At 47.0% G+C, this 17,947-nt stretch overlaps 1 protein-coding gene across 4 annotated transcripts in view; it reads right to left on the bottom strand.

Moving 5' to 3' along the window:
• TOMM70 (translocase of outer mitochondrial membrane 70) overlaps nucleotides 1-17,947 on the bottom strand; it is a 71,684-nt gene that overhangs the window by 28,595 nt on the left and 25,142 nt on the right. For 2 of the 4 annotated variants that reach the window (XM_039530812.1, XM_039530809.1), the window contains one exon: nucleotides 3,206-3,580. The exons of 1 other annotated variant lie outside the window; for it this stretch is intronic. In XM_039530812.1, coding sequence (XP_039386746.1) covers nucleotides 3,206-3,580 — 375 coding nt within the window. Of the gene's footprint in view, nucleotides 1-3,205; nucleotides 3,581-16,611; nucleotides 16,751-17,947 lie in introns of those variants that run through there. One more of the 4 variants, XM_039530806.1, reaches the window with a different exon arrangement.

Here is a 17,947-nt window from a genome sequence, read left to right as displayed (position 1 = left end):
TGCGGTGCCAGCCCCTCCCCTCTGGGCTCAGCCACAGAAGCGGCTGCGCCACCTGCCGGCGGTGAGGGGTAAGTGCAGCGGTTCCCTCCTAGGCGCTCAGCGGGGAGAGCAGGGAACCCCCGGCTGCTACTAGCGCGAGTGCGCCCTGCGGGGCGTGGATGCTAACGCGGTGTGCCAGCCCCAGGCATTCAACCATCAGAGCCTGGCCCCCAAACTCGGGAGGTTTCCTTAAAAACACAGGGTGCTGGGTCCTGTTTATTTGCCTTCTGTCTTGTGAGCCTTTAGGGTTCGCGTTTCCAAGCTACTCTGCGCAGCCCTGAGCACTAGTAATGTACTGGATTGTTGTTGTTTATCAATGAAAGCAGGGGCGGCTCTTGAAATCACATGACAGCAGGAGCTGGGGCTTTCAGGCAAATCCCAAATAGCACAAGATGTGTGATAAAATCACAAAAATTGGCAACCTTGTGCAATGAGACTGCAGTTGTATTGGGATAGATCCTGAAAGGTGCTGAGCGATTCCCACTCCTATTGAAGTCAAAGGGGGCATTTTTCACATCCTTAATTTTAACTCATATGAGATCAATGGGGCTGTTTAAATGATAAAAGTTAAGCATATGAGGTAACCCCAAATATTTTAAAAAATAATGATTCAGTCATCAAAATTATAGGATTGGCTTAAACAACAATAAATTGGGGTGGGGGTGAGGATGTTATTTGCCTTCTGGCTTTTGAGCCTTTAAGTACACTCTGATCACATTTTCAAACAATTCTCTACAACTGTGGAAGATGGAAACTGAGTTTTTCCTTAAATAAAAACTGTGATTCTCCTATAGTTATATAATATTATATAACTCAGAGGTTCAGCCCTAATTTACGTCACTGGTGTGAGGTCCATCAGATGTCTGAGAGCTCTACTCTGCCATGTCCTCTCCCCAGCCCCAACTACAACCAGCCCTGCCATACCCCTCCTTCTTCTTATGGCTGGGCCATGGCTGACATAGGAGACATGTTCTGGCATCTCCACCAGCTTTACAATAGCAGAGAGTTCCCTAGTTCATGAGGGAATTCTCCACTGGCTTTGCCAGCCATTTTATGGCAACTTTGCACTGCTTACCTAGCACAAAGATGTTTTAGCAAACTGGAGAAGCTGGCCCTCCAGTTTGTGCTCAGAGAAATCACTTACAAAAATTGTTCCTGGCTTTTCAGCAGCCCCTTCCCCAACTATTTCCTATCTCCAAACAACAGAAAGAGAAGGAAAATTAATCACTGCAGCTATTTTTTTGCACAGGGCTGCCTGGGGGGGGGGGGGGCGCAAGTGGGACAATTTGCCCCAGGCCCCACAGGGGCCCCCACGAGAGTTTTTGGGGCCCCTGGAGCGGGGCCCTTCACTTGCTCCAGAGGACCTGGAAAACTCTCACGGGGCCCCGGAGCTTCTTCCGCTCCCGGTCTTCGAAGCGGGACCTGCCGCTGAAGTGCAGCCGGGTCTTCGGCGGTAATTCGGCAGCAGGGGGTCCTTCCATTCCGGGACACACCGCCGAAGTGCCCCGAAGACCTGTGGCGGGGGCCCCCTGCTGCCGAATTACCACCGAAGACCCGGCTGCACTTCAGCTGCGGGTCCCGCTTCGGCAGTAATTTGGCGGCAGGGGGCCCCTGCCGCAGGTCTTTGGGGCACTTCGGTGGCAGGTCCTGGAGTGGAAGGACCCCCCGCCGCCGAATTACCGCCGAAGCGGGGGCCCCCCGCCGCCGAAGACCCCAGGCCCCCAGAATCCTCTGGGCGGTCCTGTTTTTGCATGGCACCTTCTGTGACATACTGTACGCTGTGTTACCCCCTGTACCCACCTATTCAACACTGTTACATGATTATGATACATTTTGTACAAAATATGCCTTGTGAGGTATCATTTGGAAAGTTATAATCTGTTGAGCATTACTATCCTGTTGAAATGCATGTATCTTTGTATATGAAGTTATGAGATTTTGCTATATATGTTGGTTACTGAAATAGGTTGAGAGTCTGGGAAATGCCCACAGATTAGCTCCTCAGAGATAACAAAAGAGTGACCAACACACAGCCAGGTGTTAAGCGACCATCACCAGCTATTCTTGAGCAGGGGAGTTTAAACAAAGACAGTTGCTCGAGCATGTATACTATCAGGGTGGCCTGATCCCATGACACAGAATAGATTTTTCTAGCACCTGGAGAAAAGTATAAATGAGGGACAGTGATATCACCACAGAGTTGCTTTCACCTCCCCCCTCTCTACACCTGGAAGCAAGATTGTTTGGAAGACAAAGAGAAGTCTCCTTGAACTGGGGAGAAGGGATGAACCTAACTAGAAAGCTGTCTAGTTAATATGAACGGTGAACTGAAAACTGCCTGCAACATCCAGAGAAAAACTGTTTGATTGAAATCTTGCTTAGCCTGATAAAGTTTAGGATTTAGAATGCATGTTTATTTTTTATTTCTTATGTAACCAAGTCTGACCTTTATGCCTACCACTTATAATCACTTAACAACTATCTTTCTTTAGTTAATAAACTTATTTTGAGGTTTAATCTAAACTAGTGAGTTAGTTTAAAGCAGGGGTTCTCAAACTGGGGGTCGGGACCCCTGAGGGGGTCGTGAGGTTATTATGTGGGGGTTTGCGAGCTGTCAGCCTCCATCCCAAAGCCCGCTTTGCCTCCAGCATTTATAATGGTGTTAAATATATAAAAAGGTGTTTTACTTTATAAGGAGGGGGTCGCACTAAAAGGCTTGCTATGTGAAAGGGGTCACCAGTACAAAATTTGAGAAACAGTGGTTTAAAGTGCTTGGGGGATCTGCCCAGATTACAGAGGCTGGGGCATGTCCAGTACCCTTGAAGGAGTGGCAAACTAATAAATGGGCTTACATTGATTAAGATGCACATTTTTGGGGTGTAAGGCTGGGGTTGGGGAATTTGCTGGTGTCTCCCTATATACAGTTCATGTGGCTTGGGAGAGCCTTCATGCAACTTAGCTTGGTGTGCCTCTGCACGCTGATGGCTGAGTGAACAGAGCCTAGAGGGGTTTGCAATTCACTGGCATAGCAATGTAAGATACAGTCTGGGCAGGAGAGTTAAAGGGGACACAGGTTCTACAGTCTGGATTGTACTCCGGGGCATGTCACGCCTTCCCCTGAGAAAGGTGCCATTGGTGCTGCCACTGACTTGAAAGAAGCACTCACCTGAAAAGAAAAGTTTGCTGCTGATGCTGTTGATTCTGCATGTTCGATGAAAGAACTCATTGGAGGGAGAAAAGGAGGTTTGATTGTTACTGCTTCTTTCTTGTCTAAAACATTCAATGGAGGAAGAAAAACCTTTGTGGTCGAGAAGGAGGAGGAAAAGGAGGAAGAAGCTTCCTTGTCTGGAGCTCTTAATGGTGGGAGGGGAGCAGATGCCATAGATGATAATGAAGCTGGTGATTGCTTGCTTGACTCTCTCAGGGGTGGGAGATGACCTTTAGTCATGGATGATGATGGTACTTGTCTGCTTGGAGGTCTGACTGGAGGGAGTGGAGAGTTTGCCATTGCTGCCTCTGTTTGCTCACCTGGAGCACTCACCTAAGGGCAAATAGGAAAGTTTGGTCTGTTATTATTTTTTGCTCAGCTGTACTAAGCATTTTGCACCCTGCAGGTAACTTGTTGGCTTTCTTTATAGGTGGGAGAGAAATGAGATCTTTAAAGAACTTTGATCATTATTCCAAATAAAAGTGCCAACAATTACAAAGATCAAAGAATGTTAAGGCCGCAAAGTGAAACACTTGAAAGTCAGGTGATACCAAAATGAAGGTTGCACATGCAACCGTTATTCTTCCCCCTTGTGCTGATGCGTTATGACACTTATTGACAGGATCACCATGACAGGGTATTACCCCTCTCTATTTTTCCCTGACCAGGCATTAACCACTGTTTCTTTTCTTCTCCATTATTTTCTTTCCTACCAAAACATTGGCCAACATGCTCATGCTTTGTCTTTCCCTTAGTGATTCTGTAGACAGGAAAACTGGCTGGACTTTCACTGAAAAGGAGTAGGTTCCCCATTAGAAGCTGGCACTAAACACCTTGAACCAAGTATGCACTGGCATATAGACATAAAAACAATACTAGTTGCCAACTCATGGTGTGCTTGAGCAGCAGAGAATTCGCCCCTTACCTCCCCGCTCCCCAGTAAATGCAGAGACATCCCTGTGGTAGGCAGAGAAGGATTTAGACTGATTTCTCCCTCCTCATAATGAGAAAAGCATATGCCTAAGACAGAGATGCCAAGGGTTGGCTGTCCTTATGAGAGAGATTTACAGCCCCAAAGAGTGAGATTCAAAGCCAAAGACTGAGACTTTCCAGGTGGTGTGTTAGGTCATTGCTTACGACAGGGACTCTCATCCTTGGTCCTTGGTAACATCCAATAGTCCAGGTTTTTAATCCAACCAGCACTTAATAGTTTGTTTTAAAATGTACACTGCTTAATATTGCATATAAAACACTTAAATATCCTAGTTCATATTAGTCTAGAGCACGTGAGAATTCAGTGCAAACCAGTGGATTTTAGTAAAAACAATTATTTGCTGGTTGGAGCAAAAACCTGGATGGTTGGAGATCCCTACGGACCAGAATTAATAACCCCCGGTTTAGGCACAAAGTCAGTGGACAGAACAAGATATATTAAAAAATTAACCGTTTTTATATAACAAAAAAGCAAACATTATTTTGCATATCACCTTGTCTTAGTGATCATCCATTTGGAAAACACTTTACAGTACAAATATTATTTGGTTTATATACTATTGCTCATATTATAGCCATAGGAAACTCAAATAATTAGATTCCAAAATAAATTAATTAAAATAAAACATGACCAAACAATACATTAAATTAATGTAAAAATAAATAAAACAATTACATTGAATTTAATTAATTTGAAGCTAACAAACCATAGAAAAATTCCACATTTCTTTTAATATCTAATTTGGTTTTGCGTTTTATTCATGTGCTTTGTTATATTGCATGTGGCCTCCTTTGCTATTTTTATAACTTCTTTTGGTAGCTCAAACTTGAAACATGGCTCAGGATTTGCACCTAAGGGTATGTCTACACTACATGAGTAGTTCGATTTAACTTAGGTCGAATTTGTGGATTCGACCTTATGAAGTCGAATTTATGTATCCACACTAAGGACACTAATTCGACTTTGTGAGTCCACACTAACGGGGCAAGCATCGACATTGGAAGCGGTGCATTCTGGGCAGCTATCCCACAGTTCCCGCAGTCCCCGCTTCCCATTGGAATGCTGGGTAGAGCCCCCAGTGCCTGCTGGTGGAAAAATGTGTCGAGGGTGGTTTTGGGTAACTGTCGTCATTCAACCGTCACTCCTGCCCTCCCTCCCTGAAAGCGCCGGCGGGCAATCTGTTCGCGCACTTTTCTGGTCAGTGACAGCGCGGACGCCGCAGCACTGCGAGCATGGAGCCCGCTGCGATCATCGCTGCACTTATGGCCGTTGTCAACTCCTCGCACCTTATCGTCCACCTCTTCCACAGTCAGCTGCTGAGAAATCGGGCGAGGAGGCTCCGGCAGCATGGTGAGGACATGAAGTGTCAGAGTGGCACAGACCTCTCACAAAGCACGGTACGCCGCGCCGCGGAGATCATGGTGGCAATGGGTCAAGTTCATGCTGTGGAACGGCGATTCTGGGCCCGGGAAACAAGCACGGACTGGTGGGACCGCATAGTGCTGCAGGTCTGGGATGACACAGAGTGGCTGCGAAACTTCAGGATGCATAAGGACACTTTCCTTGAACTGTGTGAGTTGCTGTCCCCTCCCCTGAAGCGCCAGGACACCCGGATGCGAGCAGCCCTTAGTGTGCAGAAGCGAGTGGCCATAGCCCTCTGGAAACTTGCAACGCCAGACAGCTACCGGTCAGTAGCGAACCACTTTGGCGTGGGCAAATCTACCATGGGGGTTGCTGTGATGCAAGTAGCCAACGCAATCGTTGACCTACTGCTCACAAAGGTAGTGACCCTGGGAAACGTCCAGGTCGTCATAGATGGCTTCGCCGCGATGGGATTCCCAAACTGCGGTGGGGCTATAGATGGGACTCACATCCCTATCCTGGGACCAGCCCACCAGGCCAGCCAGTATATTAACCGAAAGGGCTACTTTTCAATGGTGCTGCAAGCACTGGTGGACCATAGGGGATGTTTTACCAACATCTGCGTCGGGTGGCCGGGCAAGGTTCATGACGCGTGTGTGTTCAGGAACTCTTGTCTGTTTAGAAGCCTGCAGGAAGGTAGTTTCTTCCCGGACCACAAAATAACTGTTGGGGATGTGGAGATGCCTACAGTGATCCTCGGGGACCCAGCCTACCCACTAATGCCCTGGCTCATGAAGCCCTATACAGGCGCCCTGGACAGTGACAAAGAACTCTTCAACTACCGGCTGAGCAAGTGCAGAATGGTGGTGGAGTGTGCTTTCGGACCTCTGAAGGGGAGATGGAGGAGCTTACTGACTCGCTCGGATCTCAGCGAAACCAATATCCCCATTGTTATTGCAGCTTGCTGTGTGCTCCACAATCTCTGTGAGAGCAAGGGGGAGACCTTTATGGCGGGATGGGAGGTTGAGGCAAATCGCCTGGCTGCTGATTACGCTCAGCCAGACACCCGTGTGATTAGAAGAGCCCAGCGGGAAGCGCTGTGCATCCGGGAGGCTTTGAAAGCTAGGTTCCTCAGAGAGCAGGTTTCTTTACAGAGAAGCTGAACCTGCCCCTGTTTCAGTTACTGTTGACTTTTTTCTGCGGTTACATACCCCGTTCACCAGGTTTCCCCCCTTCCAACAGACGTTTAAAAATAAAGTTAATGGAACATTGTTAATTAATAAAGTTTTCTTTACTAATGAATTCGCGTTAAAGGGTTCAAACAGGGACGCAGACTGTGGTGGGTACGGTGTGCAGTGATGTACAGACCGCTTCTACACTCGAGGAATGACAGGCTCCTGCTCCTACAGCGGTCTCTGGGGGGAGGACGGTTACAGGAGGGTGTGCAGGAAGGGGTGGGTTTGCAGGAAGGGGTGAGGGGTGTGTGGGAAGAGTGAGTAGGTGTAGGGGGATGAGGGCTCTGGCTGGGGCTCAGGGCATCGGAGAGGCTCATGGCTAGGGTGGAAGGGCATGGTAAGGGCAGCCTGTCTTGCCATTTGTGGATGGCAGGCGCTAGGACCCTGGGGCAGCATATACCTCCCAGACTGACCTGGGCCAGCAGACACCTCCCAGAGTGACCCGGGTGCCTAGTGACTGCACTCTGTGTGTGACCTGCTGTTGATCCTGCCCCAATGTCTGCACCCTGGTAATGGTGGCTGTCCTATGCAATTAACAAACCCCTCCCCCCCTTCACACAAAGTCTTCTGCAAAGAAACATGACGGAAACAGTACTTAACAGCAAACTATTTTTAATACTCAACTACACAGTTTGGGGATGAAACTGGGATTTGGGATTGGGTGAGCCAGGAAGGGAAGCACTTCTCAAAATTTAGGTAATGAGAGCTGTTTGGTACATGAGCGCTCTGCTGGGGTGGAGTGACAGTTTTCACGGCCCCTAGCGCCCCTCATTCTTGTTATTTTGGGTGACAGGGGGACAGGACTTTGTGACGGGGGAGGGCGGTTGCAGATACAGTGCAGGGGGGCTCTCTCCTCCTGCCTGCGGTCCTGTAGAACATCCACAAGGCGCCGGAGCGTGTCCGTTTGCTCCCGTTCGCTGTGTGAGCGCTGGTACTGGGAGAGGGTCTCCCTCCACTGGCTCTGCTGGGCCGCCTCGGCTCTGGAGCAGGCCATCAGTTCAGCGAACATCTCGTCCCGAGTCTTTTTCTTTCGCCGCCTAATCTGCGCCAGCCTCTGTGAGGGGGATGCTGGGGCAGGTCGGGAAACAGCCGCAGCTGTGTGATGGGAAAAAGGAAGTGATTTCCTTGCAAAGATACATGTTTGTGAACACTGAACACAGTCTAGTCTGTCTCTGTGAACAAGACCATACACGGCACCTATCTCATGCGCTCTCAGGACAAGTTCGAATTTTCGGCCTTCACTTTCATTGCCTGGGCTCTTGCACTGGAGATCAGACAAGCGGGGCAGGACAGCAGAATCCGTGTAGCAGCCAGGCATGGTAAGCCGTAAACTTTAGGCTGCTTAAAAGTTAATGTATAGCAGTGCCCTCCTGCTGCAGGCAATCCGGAAAGCATAAACTCTGACCCTGTTCCACCTCCTCGCGGCTGTCCCCGGGAAAGATCCCTGTATGCTTCCCCTCTGCAGCCTCCACCACGTGGCTGTTAAACGACGCTTATTGTTATGCAAAGGAAAAGTGAAGCATTCCCAATAGTAACATTACACTAATTCCCCTAATTAGATGCAGCAGTCGCCGAGCGAGATCACCCTGAGGCGGGTCTCTAAGAGAGACAGAGAGTGCATGCTGCGTGAAACCCTACACAAATCAGGGCCCTATGCGGCCATGCTCGTGGAGGCAATGCTCCCACAGTACCTGAGGATAGCCTGGCGCGGAAGAGTGTGCTTCCACGGAGCACCCAATAAGGCACCTCTGCCCAGGAACCTCCTGCGGAGGCTTTTCGAGTACCTCTACGAGAGCTTCGTGGAACTCTCCCAAGAGGATTTCTGTTCTATCCCCACATGCATTGACCTTCTTTTCATATACTTTTCATTCCTGTTTTTTAAAAAATAAATGTTTACATGTTTATAGCACTTACCGACTGATCCTTCCCCTGATTCAGAGTCCGGGTTAACGGCCGGGGAGGGTTGGTAGGGGATCTCTGTGAGGGTGATGAAGAGATCCTGGCTGTCGGGGAAATCAGCGTTGTAAGCGCTGTCGACTGCCTCCCCCTCCTCATCTCCTTCCTCATCTTCCCCATCCGTGAACATCGCCGAGAAACTGCCCGTCGACACTATCCCATCCTCAGAGTCCACGGTCACTGGTGGGGCGGTTGTGGCAGACCCACCGAGAATGGCATGCAGTGCCTCGTAGAAGCGGCATGTCTGGGGCTGGGCTCCGGAGCGTCCGTTTGCCGCTTTGATTTTTTGGTAGCCTTGTCTCAGGTCCTTGATTTTCACGCGGCACTGCGTTGCATCCTGGCTGTATCCTCTGAGTGCCATGGCTTTGGAGACCTTCTCGTAGGTCTTTGCATTCCGTTTTTTGGAGCGCAGCTCCGAAAGCACAGACTCCTCACCCCACACAGCGATCAGATCCAAGACTTCCCGGTCAGTCCATGCTGGGGCCCTCTTTCTACTCTGAGATTGCATGGACTCCTCTGCTGGAGAGCTCTGCATCGTTGCCAGTGCTGCTGAGCTCGCCACGACGTCCACACAGGAAATGAGATTCAAACTGGCCAGACAGGAAAAGGAATTCAAATTTTCCCGGGGCTTTTCCTGTGTGGCTAGTCAGAACATCGAAGCTCGGACTGCTGTCCAGAGCGTCAACAGAGTGGTGCACTGTGGGATAGCTCCCGGAGCTACTAAGGTCGATTTGCATCCACACCTAGCCTAATTCGACATAGCCATGTCGAATTTAGCGCTACTCCCCTCGTCGGGGAGGAGTACAGAAGTTGAACTAAAGAGCCCTCTATGTCGAATTAAATGGCTTCCTGGTGTGGACGGTTGCACGGTTAAATCGAATTAACGCTGCTAAATTCGACATAAACTCCTAGTGTAGACCAGGCCTTAGAGACTAACACATTTATTTGAGCATAAGCTTTCGTGGTGCCACAGGTACTGCTGTTCTTTTTGCGGATAACACGGCTGCTACTCTGAAACTTATTCTTTTGAACAAGACTGAACACATTCCCCACTCCCACATTTGAGTGGGGTAAAATTAAGATATCTAGCAACCGTGGACAATAATGGGAAATTGAGAAGATCACTAGAGTTTTTGACATTTCTAAGATATGCCCATACAGTGTCCATCCTGTATTGCACAGTAGTGTTATCTGGGTCAGTCTGGAGTGCTGCCTCATCCCATACACCAGTGGTCTCCAACCTTTTTATGCATAAAATCACTTTTTGTATTTAAGATCAACCCAGGATCTACCCTGCCCCTTCCCCGAGGACTCGCCCGCTAACTCCATTCCTCACTCCCTCCGTCACTTGCTGTCTCCCACCCTCACTCACTTTCACCGGGCTAGGGCAGAGAGTTGGAGTGTGGGAGGAGGTGCAGGCTCTGGGCTGGGACCGAGGGGTTCAGAGTTTGGAAAGGGGCTCCAGGCTGAGCCTGGGGCAGGGGTGCAGGAGGGGTGCAGGCTCTGGGAAGGAGTTTGGGTGCAGGAGGGAGCTCCGGGCTGGGGCAAAGGATTGGGGTGTGGGCTCTGGGAGGGAGTTTGGGTGCAGGAGGGGGCTCTGGGCTGGGGTAGGGGATTGGGGTGCAGGCTCTGGGAGGGAGTTTGGGTGCAGGAGGGGCTCTGGACTGGGGTGCAGGAGGGGATGTGAGGTATAGGCTCCGGCCGGGAGGCACTTACCACAGGGAGCTCCTGGTCAGTGGTGCAGCGGGGCTATGGCAGGCGCCCTGCCTGCCCTGACCCTGTGCCGCTCCCACCAGCACCGACTCTGCAGCTCCCATTGGCTGGGAACTGTGGCCAATGGGAGGTGAGGGGGCAGCACTTGTGGGCACGGGCAGCGCGCAGAGACCTTTCCCCAGGGCCGCAAACACGGAGACCTCCCCCTGGGGACCACAAGTGCTGCCCCTGCATTGGCCACAGTTCCTGGCCATTGGGAGTTTTGGAGTCAGGGGGAAGGGGGAAGGAGGGCAGCAGCAGCACGTGCAGCCACCTCCCCTTATCCCCACCCCCCAGGCCACAGAGACATGCCAGCCACTTCTGGGAGCGGCATGGGGCCAGGGCAGGCAGGGAGCCTGCCATAGCCCCACTGCGCCACTGGACTTTTAGCGGCCAGAGATCGGGATCAACTGGAAGAGGCTCCAGGATGAACCAGTTGATTGCAATCTACCAGTTGGTGGTCACTGCCGTACAAGCTAAGGGATATCTGATTTCTGCAACAACTGGTAATCAACAAACTTCTGTTACAACTTCTCTATCTCAGGTGGAGAGAGATTGAACATGTGCTGATATCTGCCAACAAAGTGCTCAATGTATTTAGAAGTGCAGTTTTCCTTCATATCAAAGTTCAGAAATGCTGCCATCTTTAACATTTCATCATTCAAAGATAGCTTCTCCCGTGCATACTTGGCATGGGCACAGAATGCTCTGGCTGCACAAAAGAACTTCTGTTTTGCAATCAGGGGTGCCATTTCAGATTTGGGGGGTGGGGGGCGCAACTTTAACTGTGATTCATGGGGCTACTTAGACACTTGAAAACTATATTTTTGGCATATAACTTAGCAATTAGCTGACAGGAACATTGTATCTAATTCCTATATACAAGAAAGAAAATTAAATAAATATTAGACCCACTCAGGTCTAATACTAATATGTTCTGACATCTTGTGGTAAGTCACTTAAGGGACACTGGTTAGGTTTAAAATTGTAATGTATTTTCTTACTTTGTTACTAATTCTGTGGAGAGAGAGACCCCGTCAGGACTCCTGGGTTCTATCCCAGCTCTGGGAGGGGAGTGGGGTCTAGTGGGGTACAGTGCGGGGGAAGATACATCTAGGTTCTATATAAGAACATCAGAATGTCCATACTGGGTAAGACCAATGGTCCATCTAGCCCAGTATCCTTTCTTCCAACAGTGGCCAATACCAGATGCTTCACAGGGAATGAACAGAACAGGCAATCATCAAGTGATTCATCCTCTGTTGCCCATTCCCAGCTTCTGGCAAACAGAGGCTAGGGACATGCAGAACATGTTGTTGGATCCCTGCTCACCCTAGTTAATAGTCATTGATAGACCTATCCTCAATGAACTTATCTAGTTCTTATTGGAACCCTGTTATATTTTTGGCTTTCACAACATCCCCTGGCAAAGAGTCTCACAGCTTGACTGTGAAGAAATACTTTATTTTGTTTCTTTTAAATCTGCTGCCTATTAATTTCATTGGGTGACCTCTAGTTCTTATGTTATGTGAAGAAGTAAATAACACTTTTTTATTTACTTTCTCCACACCAATCATGATTTTATAGACCTCAACCATATCACCCCTTAGTCATCTCTTTTCCAAAGTCCCAGTCTTTCTAATCTCTCCTCATACGGAAGGTGTTCCATATCCTTAATCATTTCTGTGGCCTTCTCTGTACCTTTTCCAAGTCCAATATATCTTTTTTGAGCAGGGGCAACCAGATCTGCATGCAGTATTCAAGATGTGGGTGTACCATGGATTTATATACAGGCAATATGATATTTTCTGTCTTATTATCTAACCTTTCTTAATGATTTCCAACAGTCTGTTAGCTTTTTGACTGCCGCTGCATATTGAGCAGATGTTTTCAGAGAACTATCCACAATGATTCCAAGATCTCTTTCTTGACGTGTAACAGCTAATTCAGACCTCATCATTTTGTATGTGTAGTTGGGATTATGTTTTGCCATGTGCATTATTTTGTATTTATCAGCATTGAATTTCATCTGCCATTTTTTGGCTAGTCTCGCAGTTTTGTGAGATACCTTTGTAACTTTTCACAGTCTGCTTTGGACTTAACTGTCTTGAGTAATTTTGTATTATCTTCAAATTTTGCCACCTCACTTTTTACTGCTTTTCCCAGATCATTTATGAATATGTTGGACAGCACTGTTCCCAGTACAGACCCCGGATGGACATCACTATTTACATCTCTCCATTCTCATAATTTATCTTCATTTCCTATCTTTTAACTGGATTGCGTGGCAGTGCTTTCAGGATCATCTAAGGATCCTTAATTTAATTTAATGACAAGCCTTTTGTTATCTTAATCACCTGGCCGCTGTTTATAAACAAACTCCCTGCCCCAAAGGTGGAAGCTGGGAGCAGCACAGAACTCATCACTTATCACACTCAAGCTGTGTTGCAGTTACGAGTGCCGTCTGGGGCTAGGGTGTGCGCTGTGAGCAGATCTCAAGTACGAAACTCGGGTGGGGGGCTAGAGCCTCTCCTGCCCCCTAAATGGCCCCCCTGTTTGCAAGAGGACTACTATCTTCCAACTTCTGTTTTGTGACCAAACCTACAAACAGACGTGTCTGGAAGCTGATTGTCAGAATTAGCAAAGCCTGCATCTATAAATGAGGCAGAATTTTTGACTACTTGTGCCTGAATAAGCTTTCAGAGAAGTTTTCTCACAGAAGTAGAAAGCACCCCATCTACCATGTATATACAAGGATCTTCCCTCTGCAGAAACTTGTTAGTGGTGCCAAACACTTGGAGGACGGTAGAACCCTGGGAAAACAACAAATAAACCTCTGTCATAGGATGCCTGAAAGCAGGGACGGCAGGTTTGTATAATTTTTGGTGGTGCCTGTGATGTTGCACTCCATATGTTTATGGAAATATTCTTATGACTGTGAATATAATGTAACTGGAATATGCTTTATGCAAAAGGTCTTTTGTAAGGTATCATTACAAAGCTTATAATCTACTGAGTGTGTTCAACCTATTTGTATGAATGTATCATTCTTGTATCTGAAGCTAGAAATATGAAGTATTACTCTGAAGTCCTATTGAAATTATGCAAAGTGTGGACTATTAATGGTGCCTTGGAATCTTGATGGCTCCCATTGACTAGGACAATTGGTTGTGAATGGCTCTGTTTACTTGCAAACCTTTCTGGGGATGTGCAGGCCAGCCCTGGAAGAATGGAGGTTGGGGTCTCATAGGATATGTAACCATGCCACATTATACTGGAGTCCATCTTAAAACAGGTGCTTTTCCATTTAGAAAGAGGGGTGTGGACCCAGAGAGAGACAAAAGATTCCTGCCTTGTGCCAAAGCTATAAAAAGGTGTGGAAAAGAACAAAGGGGGCTACCAGTTATCACCTGAGCTGGAACTAACAATGACTGTACCAGGGCAAAGAATTGGGCCCAGACTAGGAAGGAGTCTAGTCTGTGAAAGAAGCTTATTGGAACATCTCTGAGGGGGAGATTTTATCTGTAAATAGTTTCTTAATGTATTGGGCTTAGACTTGCGTGTTTTTGCTTTATTTTGCTTGGTAAATTACTTTTTTCTGTCTTACTTGAAATCACTTAAATCCTACTTTTTATATTTAATAAAATCACTTTTGTTTATTATTAAACCCAGAGTAAGTGATTAATACCTGGGGAGCAAACAGCTGTGCATATCTTTCTATCAGTGTTATAGAGGGTGGACAATTTATGAGTTTACCCTGTATAAGCTTTATACAGAGTAAAACGGATTTATCTGGGGTTTGGATCCCATTTGGAGCTGGGTGTCTGGGTGCTGGAGATAGGTGACTTGCTGAGCAGTTTTTTGGTTAAAGTCTGCAGCTTTGGGGGCGTGAACTAGACCTGGGTCTGTGTTGCAGCAGGCTAGCGTGTCTGGCTCAACAAGGCAGGGTTCTGGAGTCCCAAGCTAGCAGGGAAAATGGGCTTAGAGGTAATTCCAGCATGTCAGGTGACAGTCCCAAGGGGGTCTCTGTGACTGAACCCGTAACAGTGCCCAGAATGGGTCCAAGTCCTGCTCCCACACACACACCTGCCTAAGGCTCTGGGAGCGAGTTTTGGTGCGGGAGGGGGTGCAGGCTCTGGGAGGAAGTTTGGGTGCAGGAGGGGTGCGGGCTCTGGGACAGAGTTTGGGTGCTGGGTGCAGGCTCTGGGCTGGAGCAGGGGGTTGGGATGCAAGAGGGGGTTTGGGGTGCTGGATGCGGGCTCTGGGAGGGAGTTTGGGTGCTGGGTATGGGAAGGGGTTTGGGTGCTGGGTCCAGGCTCTGGGAAGGGGGTTGGGTGCAGGCTCTGGGAGGGAGTTTGGGTGCTAGATGCAGGCTCTGGGCTGGGGCAGGGAGTTTAGGTGTGGGAGGGGTGCAGGCTCTGGGAAGGGGATTGGGTGCTGGGTGTGGGCTCTGGGTTGGGACATGGGATTGCAGTGTGGGAGGGAGTGTGGGGCATGGGGCTGGGCCGGGGATGAGGCTCACAAGGGCGGCAGGTGGAGCCGGGGGAGAGACCTGGCCCCGAACATTGGTGGAGCCAGGCCCCCAGGGCCCTGAATTTGCTGGAGCCCAGGCACTACGAGCCCATATAACTCGCTGCCCCTGCCTGAAAGCAAAACTTAAATCTCTTGAACCTTGCACAGCTATCATCAACAGACAAAAAGTAGCTTTTGAGAGCTGCATACTGCTGCAACAATCCGTTACTAGCTATTTCCAGGTTAAGCCATTGACTCTGAACATGCTTCAGACACTGTTTTCAACATCACAGAAGTGACAGAACTCCTCCAAGAATGACTTTCATTTTGTTCTTTTGTCAAAGGAATAGTAGCAATCAATACATACATCTTTAACATCAAATTCTGACATTTTAGAAAACTGTGTAGCACCGGCACAGCGGTATTGTGGATGATGTGGCAAGGACATCCCATGAAATACACACATGCATTCTTACTTTGAAGCAGTGTCTTAATTGAATTATTCATACCCAGGTTTACACTGGCATTGTCTACAGAAAACCCAACACAGTTATCCCGTGGTATCTCATGCAATGTCATTCTCCCATCAATTTTGGAAAAGATTTCTTTGCAGTGACTGTATGAATGCCAGTAGTGAGATGTAAGTCAAGTAACTGTGTTGTCACAAGGTGTTTCTGAATCTCTGTCAGTGGATTCATTTTTTCTAAGCTTGTGTCATATTAGAGCCATCAACAGAAAGAGAAAAGGCTTCAGTCTTTATTTGCCTCACAAGACACTTGGAAATAGGGAGTAATGGCACCATTCAACATACATGTTGACTCTGGTCTTACAGATGCATAATATTGGGCAATCTGGCTGTCAGAGAAGATATCTTTAAACAGGGGGCTCAGATTGGCTGCAGTTGCAAAAGGAATATTGTGCTATGCAAGCAGAGTTGTAACTTTCATTTTTTTTTCACCTAAACAAAAAAAAAATTTCTTTTTTTACATTAAAAAAATGTAATAAAAAAAATAAATAAATTTTAAATTTAAAAAAAAAAAAAAAAATAAAAAAAAGACAAAATACATCCAAACAGTATAACCAGATTTTTACAAGCATATATGTTAACAATATGATACACATAGTGAGTGGACTTTGGACTTTTTATAGCATATAAAAGTGTGTGTGTTGTGTAACATATTTTAATAATATAATCCTGCCTTGGATAATAAAGGCATCGGCAAAATATGAAATGATTTAACCTTAACCTTACAAACAAAAAACAAAAAAAAAAAAAAAAAAAAAAAAACAAAATACAAAAAAAAAATAAACAAAAACAAAATCAATCTTTTCTGAAAGAAACAACAGAAACAGAGTATCTGACAAAGTACTAGGAATAAACTACTGTACTACCACCCCACCCCACCCCGCCCCATCAGCAAGCAAATTACTTCTGGGGAACTCAAGTGCCCTGAAGAGGATTATTATGATTAATAATAACAAGAACAATAATTAATAATAAATTAAAATAATTAATAACAGCAAATCATAATTATTAAACATATTTGACTTACTTTTACAATGAGGGGATTCGCCACAGGTACAAAAGGAATTTGTGGTTGTGGAGACATTGCTCTGCTATTTGCATATTTCATTTTCCAGATGATGAGTTACATCTTTTTCTCCTTGATGGCCACAGGACAGCTCTGGGGTGACACAGCCCACATTTAAAAAGAGACGTCTTGCCTGCTACTGGGACAATGAAGGGCCATGAATTCGTCCAGTGTGGTTTAAATTTTGAACTGTATTTTGAGAACCTGAAATTTTCGATTAAGTTCTGCTTGTTTTTGAGCGAACTCATATTTTTTTGACTGTCAAGTATTCTCACACACAACCCTGCCACCTCTCTGTATAGCCTCCTCTCCTGTATAGAACAAAGGCCAGTAGTCTCCATGGTTACCACAGTACACAAGCTTGGAAAGCGGCTTTCCAAGCACTAAACCCTGTGCCTGAGGCCCCGGATGTATTGTTGTCTCTTTCAGTGCCTGAGTAAAAATATTTTAAATCTTTATATATTTACTCAAAATGAGTGAGATAAGCTTAGGGATGGATGTGAGATTGAGATAGCATGCTAATGAATGAGACTTGACATGTCTGCTGAGACATCCAAGTAGGCGAATAAATACGCTGATGGGATATAGCTCTCGAGTTTGAACGACTCACACTAAAAGTCCAATTCAGGAGGTTTGAGGTAGTTTGATATTTTTTTTCCAGTAACCCATAGGCCCCATCAATACTAGGCCAAAAGGCACCGCAGCCAACTCTTGGTTGCCATCACTCACACTTGCGATGCCTTTGGAAGGCTTTGCATCCACACACTGAACCAGGGTAATCTATAACCCACATGTAGGTGGAAAGGCACAGATGTTGCACATACATTAACTCCTCTGTTCCTTCAAATTCTGTCTCAAAATAAAGTGCCTTATCTTTCTATCTAAGGCCCCCATCACCAAAGTATCTGAGCACCTCTTTAATGTATTCATCCTCACAACACTCCCGTGAGGTAGAGAAGTGCAATTATCCCCCTTGTACAGACAGGCAAATGAGACACAGACAGGATGAGTAACTTGCCCAAGGTCACATAGGATGTCTGTGGTGGAACAGTGAATCAAATCCATGTCTCCCAAGTCCTAGGCTAATGCCCTAAGCAGTGAACCATCTAGCCACTCTGACTCAGAGTCCCACAGCACTCTCTGCCCTAATTCCCATTGGACAATTCCACAGGGAGTCTCTACGGCCTGATTCTCCATTGTCCTGCATCTTGTGCAGCCCTTTACACCAGTGCAAAGGGAGTGTAAAATGCTACCAAATCAGAATGGTAGCTTGTGTTTTAAACCCACCTTGTGCTCA

This window comes from Mauremys reevesii, linkage group 1 (assembly GCF_016161935.1).
Source record: "Mauremys reevesii isolate NIE-2019 linkage group 1, ASM1616193v1, whole genome shotgun sequence".
NCBI classification, from domain to species: Eukaryota; Metazoa; Chordata; order Testudines; family Geoemydidae; genus Mauremys; species Mauremys reevesii.
This window is presented reverse-complemented; position numbering and strand designations above follow the sequence as displayed.